The 18119-nt window shown below is 35.8% G+C and overlaps 1 protein-coding gene across 1 annotated transcript in view; it reads left to right on the top strand.

The window, feature by feature from the left end:
• Window positions 1–661: 661 nt before the first annotated feature.
• Window positions 662–18119, top strand: part of slc25a46 (solute carrier family 25 member 46) — a 27038-nt gene continuing 9580 nt past the window's right edge. Inside the window, exons 1-4 of the mRNA XM_016259001.1 lie at window positions 662–1104; window positions 16280–16322; window positions 16435–16492; window positions 16651–16728. Coding sequence (XP_016114487.1) covers window positions 852–1104; window positions 16280–16322; window positions 16435–16492; window positions 16651–16728 — 432 coding nt within the window. The 5' untranslated portion in view covers window positions 662–851. The remainder of the gene's footprint in view (window positions 1105–16279; window positions 16323–16434; window positions 16493–16650; window positions 16729–18119) is intronic.

Raw genomic sequence — 18119 nt, 5'->3', positions numbered from 1 at the left:
AAGTATTGCCATTTCCAAAAAAATATTTGGCAGCACAACTGTTGCCAACATTGATAATTCTAATAATAAATCAGCATATTAGAATGATTTCTGAAGGATCATGTGACACTTTATACTGGAGTAATGGCTGATGGAGATTCAGCTTTGCATCACAGAAATAAATTATATTTTAAAGGATATTAAAATAGAGACCATTATTTTATATTGTAATAGCATTTTGCAAGATTACTGTTTTTTTCTGTATTTTTGATCAAATAAATGCAGCCTTGATGAGCACAAGAGACTTCTTTAAAAAACATTACAAGTCTAACTGATCCCAAACTTTTAAACGGCAATATACATAAGCGTTATTATAGTATATATAGTCTATATATACACTACTATACTTATACTACATCTTTATCCTAGTCGTTGTATATTGTTATAGCCTACTGGATGATACACTGTTCTGTCTCATCTTTCACATCAACCTATGGTTAAAAATACGTACGGTGGATGTTATTCATTTCTTCGCTGAGTCTGTGTCTGACACTACACAATATAGGCCCTAAAATAAACTGTTTCTCGTGTATTAAAGAAGTTGCATTATATCTGATCGGCTTGTAGATGCAATAAACTACATACCCCATAAGGCCACATTCAAACCGGAAGTAAACTGTCAACCGACAAAAGTCACTCAAGCTTGTGCTGGGTTGTTTTGCTAAAGCACTATCCTTGCTAGCAGCCTCGGTCAACCAGAAATTAATTTGCGCATTTTTCGAGTGCTATCATTTTCAATGACCTCGTATCCTATGTGACATAGGTTATAAATCGTTGGAAGTCAGACTGAGATATCTTGTCAATTTCCCAGCATGACTTCTCGTCGGCCTGACAGCTTTGAGGGTTTGGGTTACAGGGGCCGAGAGGATCCGTCATTCAGCGGGGGCTATTCGGGCAGGTCATTCAATAATTCATCCGGCACTGACCTCCAGCACTGGGTCACCACGCCTCCAGATATACCTGGCAGCAGAAACCTGCATTGTGGAGATCGCACACCCCAGTTTGAGAAGGCGCCTGCCCCACCTGGAGCAGCAGACGAAGCCCAATCAGCGGCTCCACCGTCCGGTAACACTGAGTACAGTTTATGATCAGTATGCTTGAAGTGGGATGTTATTACGGAAAGGAATATTATTCGAATAACCACAAGCAGTAGTATCGCACGACGATCATTCGTGTCATGAGCTTTATATTAGACAAGACCCGCCCCTGCAGCTGCAGTCATGCTTTTAGTAAATATGTGGTAAATGAGTGAGGCTCTTCCGCCCATCTCCAGCTAGTGATATTCGATTCGATAAAGAATCACTCTTTTAAATCAGTTTAATGATTCAGTTGAACCGATTCGTTTCGGTTTCACCTGGAACAGCTAGTAAGTTTGTAAATATGAAAACAATTAAGGTTTCAAAGACAAGTAGCATGGCATCCAACTAAAACACCAAAGCATTACCAAGCCTTTCTGTATAAAGTTTGGTATTACTTTGGGATTTTATATTTATTAGGCCTGTATTTGATATGGGTATTATTATTATTTGGTTTGGGACTTGGGTATTACACAGATGGATGTATATATTCTAATCAGAACTGTCATAACAGCAGTATTCCACCCAACGGAGATGGACAGTATTTTAATTACATGCATGCAGAGGCGGACAAAGTACTCAACTCCATTACTTGAGTGAAAGTACAGATACTGCTGGTCAAATATTACTCCATTACAAGTAAAAGTTGTAAAGACCGATTTTTACTCAAGCGACAGTACAGAAGTAACAGCTTTTAAAAGTACTTAAGTACCAAAAGTAAATTTCCTTTCTTATGTCAATGCACTGTTTTATTGTTGTACTTCTGAAGCAACTTAGAATACATTACACCTGCTGAGTACAGTACAGTGAAATCCTGTAAATACAGAGTGATAAGGAAGATTTAAAAAAATCAAACCTGCTTTAAAACCCAGCAACACAACTGTAGCTGTATAACTTTACAACAGCAACACTGCTTTAACAAAAAAAAGCAAAACGACAAGACTTATTTGACATCAAAACAAACATTTTAAAAATGCTGTCTAATCGCTCTCACTGTACTTCGATGTCTGTGCAGTGCTGCTTCAAGTCCAACACCTATTGCGTTTTATTAGGAGATGCACAACAGTTCTTCTGTGGCTTTATATGTAATATTTTCACGTACACAAATTTAGTAAAATCAGACAATATTGTGTGTAATGTATTCCACAATATTAACTTTGTATTATTGAATTGTTGCATTTGCAACTGGTCAGTGTTCAAAAAATGCTGGGAAATCACTTCATGTAGCCCTACAAGAGTGATTACTGATAAACTGTCTGAAAAAAAAGAAAGTCACGTTTTAGAGAAGAAAAAAATCACCCACTGACTTTCAAAGCTGCTGCATAGTAACGACTTTCTACTTCGAGGACCTTGAAAGAAATGTAGTGGAGTGAAAAGTACAATATTTGTCTTTCAAATGTAGTGACGTTAAAGTCATAAGTTCCCAGAAAAAATAATACTCAAGTACACTTTTTGAGTATCGGTACTTTACTTAAGTACAATACTCAAGTAAATGTACTTAGTTACTGTCCGCCTCTGCATGTATGTAAAATACATATTTAATTACTTTTGAGTATTTTGTCATTTGTATTTTGCTGGACAAAAACATATCAAATGTAATTTGTAGTTAAATTACTTTTGAGTATTTTCTATTTTAAATACTTAAAATACTAATAGGTACGTCACTTTGTAGGCCAATCGGCTGTTAGCATCACACTGGTTCCCTTGACAAAAAGCCAATAGGAATTTTCCATTGGCTTTTGGATTATTGTAAAAAAAAAAATAAGCTCTGTGTTTAACCATAGTTTATGATGCTTATACTTTTTGTCCATCAAGATAATCTTCACAAAATAATATACTGAATTTTGAAGCCTAAAAACCAGCGCCAGAACTAAAAAGCTAAACTTAGGCTATAAACGAACTACACCACGCTCGCTCGCCTTCAACGTCACCACCACCATGCTCCCGACAACTTTTTCAAACTTATTTTTTAGAAACATGTTCAGTGAAAAGGATTTACTCTGTGGATGAATTTTAATCCATGTTACATGAACCTTTTCATATAAAAACAATAACTAGAGCCAAACTAAAACTGAAATGAAACATTAATAATAAATAGCAAGTAGTGAATAAATGAATTAATCATAACTAAAGCACATATGAAAGCACGTATTTCTGTACATTTCAAAATAAGGTGCATTAAAAGTCAATAAATCCTTGAATAATATGAATATTTTAATTAAAAAACGTGTCTCCTCCACATAGCATTCAATAATATTCGAGTGCATTTAATCTATTAAATGACAGCAGATTGAGCAAGTTTTTGGATATTGGTAAGATTACCATTTCAGCTATCATTTTGTTAGGGTGGTTGGTTACACAAAATGTTATTGTATCCTTGCTTCTAGAAAATCTTCAATCTTTCTACTTTCTAACAGCTTCATGTGGCCGGAAACTTTTAATTTTAACGTGGCTTTAAGCACTATGCATAATTAAAGTTTCACTTTCACTGTGACCACGTAAAGCTGGTTATTGTGGTGTTTACATGGAATAATCGTAATATGAGTTTACCTTGTGGTGCGAACCCAGAGTCTCCGCATCAGTAGGAAACAAGAGATAAAACAAGCATCTTCCATCCGAAGACTTGTGGTTGCATTTCGGGGCAAAGCAAAAAACATTGTTGAACAACAATATAAAATGTGGTAAACTATTAATTGGTTATTCTACAATTAATTTAAAAGAGAGCCTGTAGACTAAATTTTATGCGAAGGACTCCAAGAAAATCCAAGGGAAACTATCATAACAGTGTAATTTTAATGAACCTCATCTGTCGACATGATGTCGGTGAATCACATTGGTCGTCACTAGGCATGTGACGGTATCAAATTTTCTTGTTGTGATTAATTGCTAATGCTTTTATCACGGTATACGGTATTATCACGATATTGAAATTTAGTTGCAAAAAAGTGTTTTCATAATAAAGTATAACAGTTTTAATAACTTTTTTCTTATAACAAAAAGTAACTGCAATACACACAAAAAATGTATGAAGTAAATTATTTCACGCAGATTAAAGTGCAAAAGAATTATAAAGACCAATAGGTAACACCTTACAATAAGATCTTATTAGTTAACCTTAGTTAATGCACTAACATTAACAATGAGCAATAGTTTAATTTGCTACAAAAGTTATTAAAGGTGGGTTAAGCGATTTCTGGTAGCCAATGTTGACATTTGAAATCACCAAAACAAACATGTCCCTACCCCAAAAGGGTCTTGACCCTAATATGATAGCTCCACCCCACACATACGTACACAACCCAGGCAAAGATTAGTTCTGTGAAACAAAGCAAAACCAATGTTACACCGTGTCTACACCGGACGCGAGTGGTAGAGCCCTGCACGGGCCTCAAATTTAGGCCCTAGCCCCGCTCAGGCCCTAGCCCAGCCCGTGTCTGCCAGCTTATCAGAATTACCGGCCCAAGACCGTCTTTTTTTCCCCTTCTCCCAAAACAGCTTATACTACTGTTTCAGCCATTAAAATAGTTCAATTTTGTATGTAATAGCAAAGTGATTATATTTCGTTTCGTTTTTTTATGACGTTAATTAAAAAAAAACGTTTAATGCTAACACTAAATATAGGTTTTTGTTTTTTTAAAGTAACGACCAAGCGGCCAGTGGCAGACAGTGAACCTACTGTATGTTTGATCAATTTAGCCTTCTCAAATCATCACAACTTGCCTACAATAAAATCTATAGATATAAAACAGTTTAAACATATAACAATGTTTAAATGTTAAACCTAGATAAATGTGCGCTATATCCAATAGTTTGTGCGGAGATGCTTTGCAGGACATGGAGGCACCAGCGAGATCACTTGCATTTTTTTCATTGGATACGCCATCATTTTTGCTCATAAAGGTACGAGTAATACATCATTCGTAGCTCTAAAGGGTCTACTTTTATTTGTGTGCACTCGCAATATCAACAAAACGTTGTGCTTTTATAAAATAAAGAAAAAAACCATGATGCGCTTTCTGCCGTCTCGTCTTGAACAGGAGCGCTTCACAAAAATGAACCGAAACTCAGCGAATAAATGCTTCACAGACATGATAAATACATCTATAGAAAGCTTTAAATTACTACTTAACGAAATATAACAAATCAAAAACAAAAACTCTTTCATTATAATCATAATCCGTAAAGATGCACTTCTCTCTAAAGAAGGCAAATCGGCAAATTCGTCCTTGCGACACCGACTCAGAAAACACTATTTTATTAGTAAATAACTCAAATATCTCCTTACTATTTCCCCCTGTCACATTTATGGTAATTACTTTTGCCGGTGCTTTGCGGCAAACTTAAGCCTATTGACGGCACGCACCATACTGCTCCTGGCGGGACAATAAACACCGTCGAGCCGCTAGCACGATCTCGTGTTGTTTCCACCAGCGCTGCAGTTTTTTTCATCACTAATTGATGGATGTCTAAAATATAAAAATAAGGGGAAGCCTAAAACAGGCCCAAGGCCCGGCCCGCGTCTTAACTATAACGTGAAAATTGGCCCAAAGCCCGGCCCGAGGGGCGTAAAAAAGTCGGGGCCCGTCGAGCCCGGGCTGAAATGCAGGGCTCTAGTGAGTGGTGTGGCGTGACAAAATACTATGGAACTCATTATAATCAGTGATGCTGTCTGAATGGGCCAAAATACCAGCAACAGTGTGTGAAAACCTTGTGAAGACTTACAGAAAACGTTTGACCTCTGTCATTGCCAACAAAGGGTATATAACAAAGTATTGAGATGAAATTTTGTTATTGACCAAATACTTATTTTCCACCATAATTTGCAAATAAATTCTTTAAAAATCCTACAATGTGATTTTCTGGATTTTTTTCCCTCATTTTGTCTCTCATAGTTGAGGTATACCTATGATGAAAATTACAGGCCTCTCTCATCTTTTTAAGTGGGAGAACTTGCACAATTGGTGGCTGACTAAATACTTTTTTTCCCCACTGTATACATATCTATGGTCTACACTGGATGTGGCGCGACATGACAAATCCCCGACAGAAAACTGCTGCTGTGTTCTATTTATGACGTATTGACACAAATTTCGAATGATTTTCAATGGTCGCTTTGTCGCATCCAGTGTACTAGACAGACTTTAGCTGTTGCCGCGCAGACACGGTGTTACTCACCTATCGAGAAGAAGCAAAGCAACTTCGGCGTCCGATCGCAGGCCTTCCACTCCTTGAGTTCTCTCCAGCGCTGGAAAGCTGATCCGATATTTACACGGGTCCATACTTCTTGCCTTATTGTAAGCTTTCTTTTGTTCCGCAGACATTTTCCTCTTTTGTTTTTTATCCGACATCTCTATCTTTCTGTTGCTCGACTCGGCTAATGTCCGTCCTGTGCACTGAACTCTCTCTCCTCCACATCATGAGTAAACACACCCCTTACTGCTGATTGGCTACAAGTTTGTTTTGCTAGTCGGCCCGAATCAGTTTTCTAAAGCGTTTTTGAAAAATCGCTTACCCCACCTTTAATCTTTGTTAAAGATTAAGCTCGAGTTCATTAAATAACACAGTAGCAACTTTTGATTTTAACGTGTTATTAAATATTGAAATTAACTAAGATTAATGAATGATTAGAAGAATTTTTCATTTGCAGTTTAACTAATGAATTAACTAAAGGGACCTTAATGTAAAGTGTGACTGAACAATAAATAATCAAAACATTTTCAAACAATATCTAGGGCATGTTGTAGTCCAGATTAAAATGTAAAAAAGTTTGAAAATAAATAGCCTATTAAGTCTAAATATTTAAGTGTTTGGCGCTGTGATGAACACCATAGCGAATACACAAATCTGAATGGCTGTTTAAATCTTTTGAATAGGTTTCACATGTCTAGTCATCGCTTGCTCAAATGACTATGGAGTGTGTGCAAGAGCATGAGCAATACTTTGCTGGCTACAGCTCTTTAATGGCCACCGGTGTCACTAATGACAAGAGTTTCTGAATTTTACATTGAGCCCTTTAAAGGATGTTCACTTCCAGAAAAAAAATTCCCATGTCGTCCAAGATGTTCATGTCTTTCTTTCTTCAGTTGAAAAGAATAGCAAATTCCAAATTGCATTTTCATTGCAGCTTCAAAGGGCTCTACACGATCCCAGCTGAGGAATAAGCATCTTATGTAGCAAAACGATCGGTCATTTTCTAAAAAAATTTAAATGTATATACTTTTAACCACAAATGCTCGTCTTGCACTAGCTCCACGACGCGCATTCACGCATTACGTAATCATGTTGGAAAGGTCAGGCACGGTTAGCTCTTCGTCTGTGTACTGCGGTTCAGAAAGTTAGGGTAGGGCGAAAAACTCCTTCTCATTTTCTCCTCCAACTTCAAAATCGATCGAAATCGTTGTTTTACCTTATTTTGTAAAGGGCGTTTATAGGGCTGCACGATTAATCGAATTCGATTGTCATTTGTATCTTGTCAGTAAAGCCAGTTCTGTGATTAGTAGTAAATCTCCAGCATGTGCTTTCAGATGGAGCAGCATTTACTACACAGAGCTGTAGTTCACTGACAAGCTACGCAAAATCGCATTCATAATCGCAGACGATATAATTGCGTGATTATGAAATCACAGAAATCTTTCTGCGATTATGAAAGCTGTTTGCGTAGCTTGTCAGTGAACTACGGCTCTGTGTAGTAAATGCTGCTCCATCTGAAAGCACGTGAAAATAGCACATTTAATAACATGTATAACATGTATAACATAATAACTCCAAACTCACTTCATAACATCAGTCGAGTGTTTGAAATAAATCCTTCTGTGAGATGATGTTGCTTCAAACACAGAATAAGGCACGCAACATATTTCTGGCTAAAGGCTATGTCGATTAGAATTGCATTATTATATACTTTGTTATAATAAAAATTATAATAAGACGAACTCCGATAAACCATATATTGTCGTAGTCGTGTGTTTATTAGTCACGTTGAATTAATGAAAGCAGTTAAATCTTCTATTTATTCAGCAACCGCTATAGGCATTTTCTGGGTTTCTTCTGCGAGGAGTATTTGGAGGTAACGCGCGAGAGCGCCCTCTGGCCTTCGAATGGAACCGTACTTCACTGAAAGATACGCATGACAATCGCAGCTTCTGCCTAATCGCGATTTATCGCCTTTGTGATTTAATTTCGATTAATCGTGCAGCCCTAGGCGTTTGTCTTTCTTTGCACGTTTGCTTTGTAAACACTTGGGTCGGTACTTCCGCCTACATCGTGAGTGACCTTTCCAACGTGACTATGTAATGCGTGAAATCAAGTGCAAGATGAGCATTTGTGGTTAAAAAGTAAATCATTTTTGTTTTTAAGAAAATGAACCACCAGTGCTAGATAAGAGCCTTATTCCTCGGCTGGGATCATGTAAAGCCCTTTCAAGCTGCATTGAAAATTGGGGGTAAATTGTACCCCCAATTTTAAGTAATTGTTAAGTAAGAGTAAATTGGGGCCTACAATCCGCAGGTCCCCATTGAAGTCCATTATATAGAGAAGAATCCTGAAAAGTTTTCCTCAAAAACCTTAATTTCTTTTCGACTGAAGAAAGACATGAACATCTTGGATGACGTGGGGGTGAGTAAATTCTGGAAGTGAACTAATCCTTTAATAGCTAAATCTCAGCATTTTTAGGAGTCAATCTTTACTGTTGACAGTGAAATTTTTTACACACTGATAAAGAAACGATAAAAGAGCGATGAAGAAAAATGAAAAAATAAAGCGTGGGCATGCTTCATGGTATTCGAGTAAATGCAGTCGGTTGTGTCTTAAGTGAACATAAGAAATTAGAAGAAATATGGATCAATATATTGGATATATTGTCTAGTGTGTTAGGGTTAAAGAATATGTTGTTTACAAGTTGTTCAAGGAGGGGAAAGCAATTTTCTTCTCTTATGTGTGTATCTAACTCCAGTATTACTAAATGTAGTGGCACTGTCTCTTGCACTTCAATTGATTGCTTGTAAATATTGTTTGTATTTTTGTATTTTCAAATTACTTGTATTTTAATTAAATTCATTTCTCACACCATTATTTTGTATTTTAATTAAAGGGGTCATATGATGCGATTTCACGTTTTCCTTTCTCTTTGGAGTGTTACAAGCTGATTGTGCGTAGATAAGATCCCTGAAGTTGCAAAGACTAAAGTCTCAAAACCAAAGAGATATTCTTTATAAAAGTTAAGACTCTGCCACGCCCCCCTAAAACGGCTCGTTCTAACACGCCCCCACATGTCTACGTCACTATGTGGAAATATTAGCATAATGCCGCCCAAAAGTGCACGCAAAGAAAGACGGTGTGGTTTCAGTAACTGCAGTTAGTGTTGAAGCAGCCATGTCAGGGAGACGCTGTGTGTTTCTAGGCGAAAGCAAAAGCACTTTATTTCGCCTTCCGAAAGTAGATGCATTTAGGAATCTTTAAGATTACTTACAACAGAACAGCGATGCATTTTATGGACGACCGTTTCGTGAACCTAGGAGAGGAGGTAATTCTGACTTTGCTATGATAATCTGGCGCTTCTGAATCAGCTACTGTTTTGTTATTAGTTTAAGTATTTGTTATTGACTGTGTGTGCGTGTGTGCGTGCGTGCGTGCGTGCGTGTGTGAGAGAGAGAGAGCGAGAGAGAGACAGGGTCACATCAAAGTGGAGGCAGCTGTCTTAACCGTGGCTTGTGTACTGCACACATACCAGCTTCATCACTGTGTCTGTCACGGGACTCTGTTCCCCTTTCGGGCTCTGTCTTTATTTATTTTGAAAGCTGACGCTCGCGATTATGGTAAGGGGCGTTACAATTCCGACGAGTGCTTGCGGTGTTCAGCCAATCACAATGCACTGGGTCAGCTTGCCAATCAGAGCAGACTGTGCTTGTTGGAAGGAGGGACTTTGTAGAAAACTAAGCGTTTGAGAGAGGCGGGGCATAGAGGACCTACAATAATGTACAGTATTTGAAAAATAATGTGTTTTTGAACATTAAAGCATGTCAACATATTCTGTTGCACCAAATACATAAAATAATGATCTTTAAAAAAGCATCATATGACCCCTTTAAATACATTTGATGAGCAAGTATTTGTAATTTGTAACAAAATACTTTTTGATGTATTTGTGCCCATCTCTGCCATTCAATATGTATTTAACAAAACAAAAAGAAAACGTATCATTGCTAACGGTTCTAATGTAACGTTGCTAACTCAAATGAAGCGGTTTGAAGTGGCTCAATGAAGTGATCAAGCGATTCGTATGAATGAACCAGTATGTTTAAACGAATTGAATTCCCGATGCTCCTGCTTGACTTGCACTGTATAGATACAGAATTGTACAAAATAAACAGTAGCCTAAATTCGCAGTTATTAGGTTATAAGACAAATTATTTATAGTTATTCAACATTAATATGCAAATATCATTTTTCATGTGACTTATACTGAGTCAACACTAGTTTTTTTGTCTATTGATTGCAATTAGTTTCTTATCCTTATTTCATCACTGACTTTATTTATCTTCAGTGAGCTGGAGTTTTTTGTTTTTTTGTCTCTTTTTAGGCTTGTATTAGTTTGATATTGACATTGGTGATAAGGATTATGAAAATTCTATGGTATCAAAGATTTTAATATCATAAAACCTTTTTAAAAGAAACAATAACTATATTGTGATATATATCGTTATCGTGATATAAAATTTGTCAAATCGTGATATAAGATTTTGGTCATATCGCCCACCCCTAAGTAGTAGTAGTAGTTGTAGTATTACGTACATTCTACTGAACAACAGTAATATATTTCAGGCACAATAATGTCTTCAAGTTAAACCAAACTTTTATTTTGACGGGTTGCCATGAATACTTTGAAATTTCTGTGTGCATATGATATGACGAAAGTTTCTCTCAAATAAAACGGTCAAATGCTCATGAAGTGACCCAGAGCAGTTCTAGAGATTGTTTATATGTACTCATATATTGAGGTGGCAGACACTGAAATCACAGCGAATATCACGCGCGCTTCAGTGTGTAGTAAACGAAACCGCGCACCTGCACCTTTCATTCACACGGAGACACGCAGAACATGCAGGATTTATATTTAAATAGTCTTTTTGTTGCTTAATTTTCAGATACTAGTCCATATCACGATTTGATTTAAGTGTAATGACCTAGTTTTGATTAATTCACCTAAACTTTGACAAACTCTGTGACGTTCCGCGTTAAACGGTAAATTCCCTTTTCATGACTGGATTCCGAGTTTTCATAGGGCCCTAGACAGTATTAAATCATAGGGCTCTAGGCAGTGTTAATAAAGTGGTCATGAACTCTAAAGATGCAGCTGGCACTTATAAAAATGTATCACACTTGTAAACACTCCGTTATTTACTTGAACTGGGTGAAAGCAAACAAATGTCTCATCCAGTGACCTTTAAAATAAAATGTAGAAAGGCACACAGGTCGATTTTTTTTCTTCCCGAAACAACTTTCCTTGATTCCAGATATGGACACAAATGCATCAAAAAGTGTTTTGTTACAAATTACAAATACTTGCTCATCAAATGTATTTAATTAAAATACAAAATACTGGTGTGAGAAATGAATTTAATTAAAACACAAGTAATTTGTCATTTGAAAATACAAAAATACAAACAATATTTACAAGCAATCAATTGAAGTGCAAGGAACAGTGCTATTTCATTTAGTAATACTAGAGTTAGATACACACATAAGAGAAGAAAAGTGCTTTCCCCTCCTTGAACAACTTGTAAACAACATATTCTTTAACCCTAACACCACACAATATATCCAATATACTGATCCATATTTCTTCTAATTTCTTATGTTCACTAACTTCACTTAAGGCACAACCGACTGTGTTTACTTGAATACCACGCTTTATTTTTTCATGTTTCTTCATCACTCTTTTATCGTTTCTTTATCAGCGTGTCAAAAATTAAGCAGTACTGCAAAACTGTATTGTCATACCGCCTAGTCCTACTCAAGAGGATGCCTCAAGCTGTTTCACTGTCAACAGTAAAAATTGACTCCTAAAAATGCTGAAATTTAGCTGTTAAAGGGCTCTATGCAGGATTCAGAAACCCTTGTTATTAGTGACACTGGTGGCCATTAAGTGAGCTGTAGCCAGCAAATCATTGGCAATAAAAAGTGATTAATACTTGAAAATTGTTGAATACTCTCATTTTATTTTATAATACTCTCAGTTGTGAAGCCCAAAGACTGGCAAGAGCGTATTTCAAATCTTCAATACTTATCTTGCTGGATCTGTCCACTGTTTTTGACACGGTTAACCACCAGATCCTCCTGTCAACCCTATTGGCAAAGGGCATCTCAGGAACTGCACTCCAGTGGTTAGAGTCTTACCTATCAGATAGGTCCTTCAAAGTATCTTGGAGAGGTGAGGTGTCCAAGTCGCAACATCTAACTACTGGAGTGCCTCAGGGCTCAGTTCTTGGACCACTTCTCTTCTCTGTCTACATGGCATCATTAGGTTCTGTCATTCAGAAACATGGCTTTTCATACCACTGCTATGCTGATGACACTCAACTCTACCTCTCATTCCATGCTGATGATCCGACGATAGCTGCTCACATCTCAGCTTGTCTAACAGACATTTCTTGCTGGATGAAGGACCATCACCTTCAACTCAACCTTGCCAAGACAGAACTGCTTGTGGTTCCAGCAAACCCATCGTTTCATCACAATTTCACCATCCAGTTAGGCACATCAACCATAACTCCTTCAAAAACAGCCAGAAACCTTGGAGTTATGAGTGATGATCAGCTTACTCTCTCAGACCACATTGCTAAAACTGCCTGGTCCTGCAGATTTGCTTTATTCAACATCAAGAAGAGCAGGCCCTTTCTTTCGGAACATGCTTCACAACTCCTTGTTCAAGCTTTTGTTCTGTCCAGGCTGGACTATTGCAATGCTCTCTTGGCAGGTCTTCCAGCCAGTTCTATCAAACCTTTACAATTAATCCAGAACGCTGCAGCAAGGTTAATTTTTAATGAGCCAAAATAATGCACGCCACACCTCTTATTTATCAATTTTCACTGGCTACCAATAGCTACTCGCGTACAATTCATGGCATTGATGTTTGCCTACAAAACCACCACTGGCTCTGCACCCCTTTACCTAAATTCATTATTTCAGACTTATGTGCCCTCTAGAAGCTTGCGTTCTGTAAGTGAACATCGCTTTATTGTGCCATCCCAAAAATGGAAATTCTGTCATTAATTACTCACCCTCATGTCATTCCAGACCCATAAGACCTTCATTCATCTTCCAAACACAAATTAAGATATTTTTGATGAAATCCGAAAGCTTTCTGTCCCTCCATAGGCATAGGAAAGACATCGGTAGAGTTCTCCATGTGACTCCAGTGGTTTAACCTCAAATTAATTAAGCGACACAAGTGCTTTGTTTGCACAAAAAATATAATTTACAACTTTATGAAAATATTGATCTCCAATGTACTTTCACGAGAGCACCACAACGTATTTGTGTTGTGTTCACGCGATAGAAGACTCGCGCATTAACTCAACTCACATGAGTGAATATTCATTAGAGTACCACAACACATGTGTTTGGATAATATTTTTGAAAATAAAGTGGTAAATTATGTTTTTTGCACCGACAAAGCACTCACGTCACTTCATAAAATTGAGGTTAAACTACTGGAGTCACATGGAGTACACTGTAAAAAAAAAATCTGTGACTTTATGGTAAAATACCGGCAGCTGTGGTTGCCAGAACTTCACCGTAAAAAATATGTTAGCAACATTTTAGATTTTACAGACTTAACTTAAATTCACAATAAAATACCGTATTTCATTAACTGATGTAATGTTAATAAACCAACATATTGAAGTACTAATATCTGTTTTGAACAAATGTAATGCACTGATAACCATGGTCATGAGAAAGACACATGATGAAACAGCTCATCACAAACAGCTTTTCTACGAGCTGTTAACAACTAATTTAACAACATTAGATGTAAGATTAAACCCTAATGTACACAACTGATAAGAACAACTGAAAAACTAAGAAGAAACATGTTATTTAAAAAAAAAAAATCAAATATGTAGTGTCATGCAGGGAACTCTGGGAGTGTCAATTTACAGTTTTTCACTGTAAATTATACAATGACTTTTTCACTTCCATATTTTCAAAACCATATTTTTAACAGCATTTTACTGTAAAATCACATTAAATGTAATTACATTTATTCACCGAATATAGTATGGAAACTTACTGTTAACCAGTTAACAGGTTTTTACTATAGCATTTAAAACTAAGAAGAAACATGTTATTTAAAAAAAAAAAATCAAATATGTAGTGTCATGCAGGGAACTCTGGGAGTGTCAATTTACAGTTTTTCACTGTAAATTATACAATGACTTTTTCACTTCCATATTTTCAAAACCATATTTTTAACAGCATTTTACTGTAAAATCACATTAAATGTAATTACATTTATTCACCGAATATAGTATGGAAACTTACTGTTAACCAGTTAACAGGTTTTTACTATAGCATTTTTACAGTCTTTTACTGTTAAAATCACAATCATTTTTTTACAGTGTTTTAATGATGTCTTTCCCACCGTTCTGGACTTTGAATGTGTAAATGAATGTATGGCTTACTGTAGAGGGAGAGAAAGCTCTCTGATTTCATCAAAAATATCTTAATTTGTGTTCCGAAGATGAACGGTCTTACGGGAGTGGAACGACTAGGGCTGGGTAAAAAATATTGATATCTCGATTTTAATTGATTCTCATTTTGGCCGAACGATATCGATTCTTAAATCCCAAGAATCGATTAGTCTGTTTTCAGTTAATGGATGGAACATTGAAGAGCACCTCCCATCCAATAAATCTCAATAAACATTGTGCTTTGGCACTTTTAATATGAAATTCACATTTCAAATTCTGTCCATTGTATTGCAGTATTTAAACAATAAATGCGGTTTTGGCTCTGTTTAATGTGGAGTGACAGATTGCTGTAGCATGGCGCGCCTCAGTTCAATTAAAGTGGCAGCGCGAGGCGCATGTGAACTGATCATCTCCTCCACATTAATACCAGTTTCAGCACAAAATAATCATGACTAAACATCCGAAGGCAAGTAAAAAAAAAAAAAAAAGAGTACAACTTTACAATCCGTATCCTGTCTCGTGTAATCTCTCAATTAGTGTTTCGGCCTCACAAAAACGTCAATATAACGGTTTGTAAACAATGTGTCACGTAACGTCACATTTACTTCAGAAAAAAACATTCGATGACCATAAATTCATTATAGTAAGCTAGAAAAATAAACTGTATAAAAGGGGCATTTTGCTAAATATATGCACCATATAACATATTCATTATAATTTTTACTGTTCTTCAATGTTTAATTTATGTTTGAATAAATCCATCAAGTTTTATGAAAGCCACCATTTAAATGTTTATATAAAAAAACGATTTGAAGTAGAAGTATTATGTAATTGTAACTTTATTATTTAAAAAACTTAATTAAGTGTCATTTTAGCAGTTGTATATTAGCCTACAAATCAGTCAATTTTAACCTTTTAATATTATAGTAATGTAGTACCAACTGACTCTCATGTATATTTTACAGCTTTAGTTGAGAAAATTTGCCATGTATTGTACCTGATATTTATCCAAAATAATCGATATGGAATGGAATCGAATCGAATCACTTGCTTGAGAATGAGAATCGAATCGAATCGTGAAATTTGTGTCAAAACCCAGCCATAGGAACAACACAAGGGTGGGTGAGTAATTAACAACAGAATTGTCATTTTTGTGTGAACTAACCCTTTAAGACTTCACCTATGGATCCAACAGGATGTCATGATTCACTTGCATCTAGCCAAAAACTGTGATAGGCTGTAGTTGGCAGTACTATTATCACAGGTGAAGAAAGATTGTATTATCTGAGAATAAAATGACCTACTTGATTAAGTATTTTAAGTATTTCAAATCTCTTAGAGTATTTAATTACAAATTACATTTTATTTTATTTTTTTGTCCAGTAAAATACAAATGACAAAATACTCAAAAGTAATTAAGTACATTTTACGCAATTAAAATACTGCCCATCTCTGCTTGATTCTTTCTTTCAGAACAGCTGAACAGATTTGCTGGGTTTGGGATAGGTCTTGCAAGGTAACAAACCCCCAGTAATTATGGCTTAAAGTTTTGTTGAAAGTACAATTATATTAAGATGTGTGAAATAATGTTAGTAAACTCATAATAATTTTTGTATGGTTTGAATTAGCCTCTTTACAGAAAATGTCCTGGCCCATCCCTGCATTGTGTTTCGACGTCAGTGTCAGGTAGGCTGAACCCAGGCAGAACAACATTGAGTACACAAATCCTACAAGCTCCATGTCTGTCATAAAATTTAGATGCTTATATCATAAATACTTATGTACTTTTGCATTGTATAGTGTTGAAAAATGATGGATAATTTAAAATTAACTGTGTGTTTCAGGTGAATTACCGTGCCAGGTGTTACCACCTGTCCCCACTGACTGCCATCAGTGTGATGTACAATGTCACCAAAACGCAGGTAATACGTCTCACAGTTTTTGCTTTGTTGTTGCTTTTAAAGAACAATTTAAATGCAGGGCATGTGGTACCACAAGGGTCGGTGCTAGGTCCATTTAAGTTTAAGGTGACTATCCGATCACAGGTGGACAATATTAATACAGGGGGTCCAAAGCGTTTTGAACTGAAGGTGGCTGAAAACACAGGACCCCACTGCTTTTGTATTCACTTTTTTTTGTGCATTACCAACATGCACGGAGTTCCCATAGATCCTTAAAAAGTCCTAAATTCAATTTTGTTAAGTTAAAAACATGGATCAGCCTGATGTAATTATTAAACTTCAAAAGGTTATGATTTCATTTAGTTAAATGTGATTGTTGCACATTCAGTCAAAATGTGGTGCCTTTGTACATTGTACAGACTTGCTGTTTCAAATCAGAAATCTACTGTTGTTAAATTATGACTATTTTTAATTTGTGGTGTTTATAATGTAACATGTTGTAGATGGCTGTAAGAGTGCATATTTTAGCTTTTAGATTTTTTTTTTAACAGCTGAAAGTAATATAACAGACATTTCAAAATAAAAATTGGGCTTGTTGATCATTTTATTTATAATTTCACTTTTTTATCTGGATATTGTTGACATTTTACATAATAAACTGTATCTAGCAATTAATTCAACAATTCTTATGGCTTCTCTCTGGGCCTCCCCGTCACAGGAAGGAAGGAAGGACTAAGAACATAATTTAACATATTAAATTATTAAAATCATTTTATATAAATAGTTTTACTAGTATAGGCACAATAATCTTTTCTTTTACTTTAAACACATTTTTAACGTATCTGAAAAACCCAATATATCGTTATAATACCTATAATTCATATGTATTGATATATTAGTACACAAACCAATTTCAAGACACATGTATATATTGATTTGAACATATCTTGAGCATAATTGATATATTAGTACTAGGGCTGGACGATATGGCCTAAATTTATATCACGATATATTTCTTAATTTCGGTCGATACAATATAATTCCGATATCGATATGAACACTATTTAAAAAAGCCTTGTAAAAACTGCCAAGAACGCCCACAACAGATGTCTTTATGAAAAATGAATTTGCCAAGTCTGACACCTCATATAAAACCATATAATACTTTAGAAGAAGAAAAAACAGCACAAATAAATTAATGTTCACCTTTTATTTGTATTTAGCCTTCATACAAACAAGAAATGGGAAATCACTGTCAAATAAACATCTCAGACTCACCTTATTAATTGTTAATATCTTCTAACATACCAGTCAAAAGTTTTTGAACAGTAAGATTTTTATTGTTTTTAAAGAAGTCTCTTCTGCTCACCAAGCCTACATTTATTTGATCCAAAATACAGCAAAAACAGTAA

Source organism: Sinocyclocheilus grahami, unplaced genomic scaffold (assembly GCF_001515645.1).
Source record: "Sinocyclocheilus grahami isolate Dianchi unplaced genomic scaffold, SAMN03320097.WGS_v1.1 scaffold1776.1, whole genome shotgun sequence".
Lineage (NCBI taxonomy): Eukaryota > Metazoa > Chordata > Actinopteri > Cypriniformes > Cyprinidae > Sinocyclocheilus > Sinocyclocheilus grahami.
Note: the sequence above shows the minus strand (reverse complement) of the source record. Positions and strands in the feature narration are given on the sequence as shown.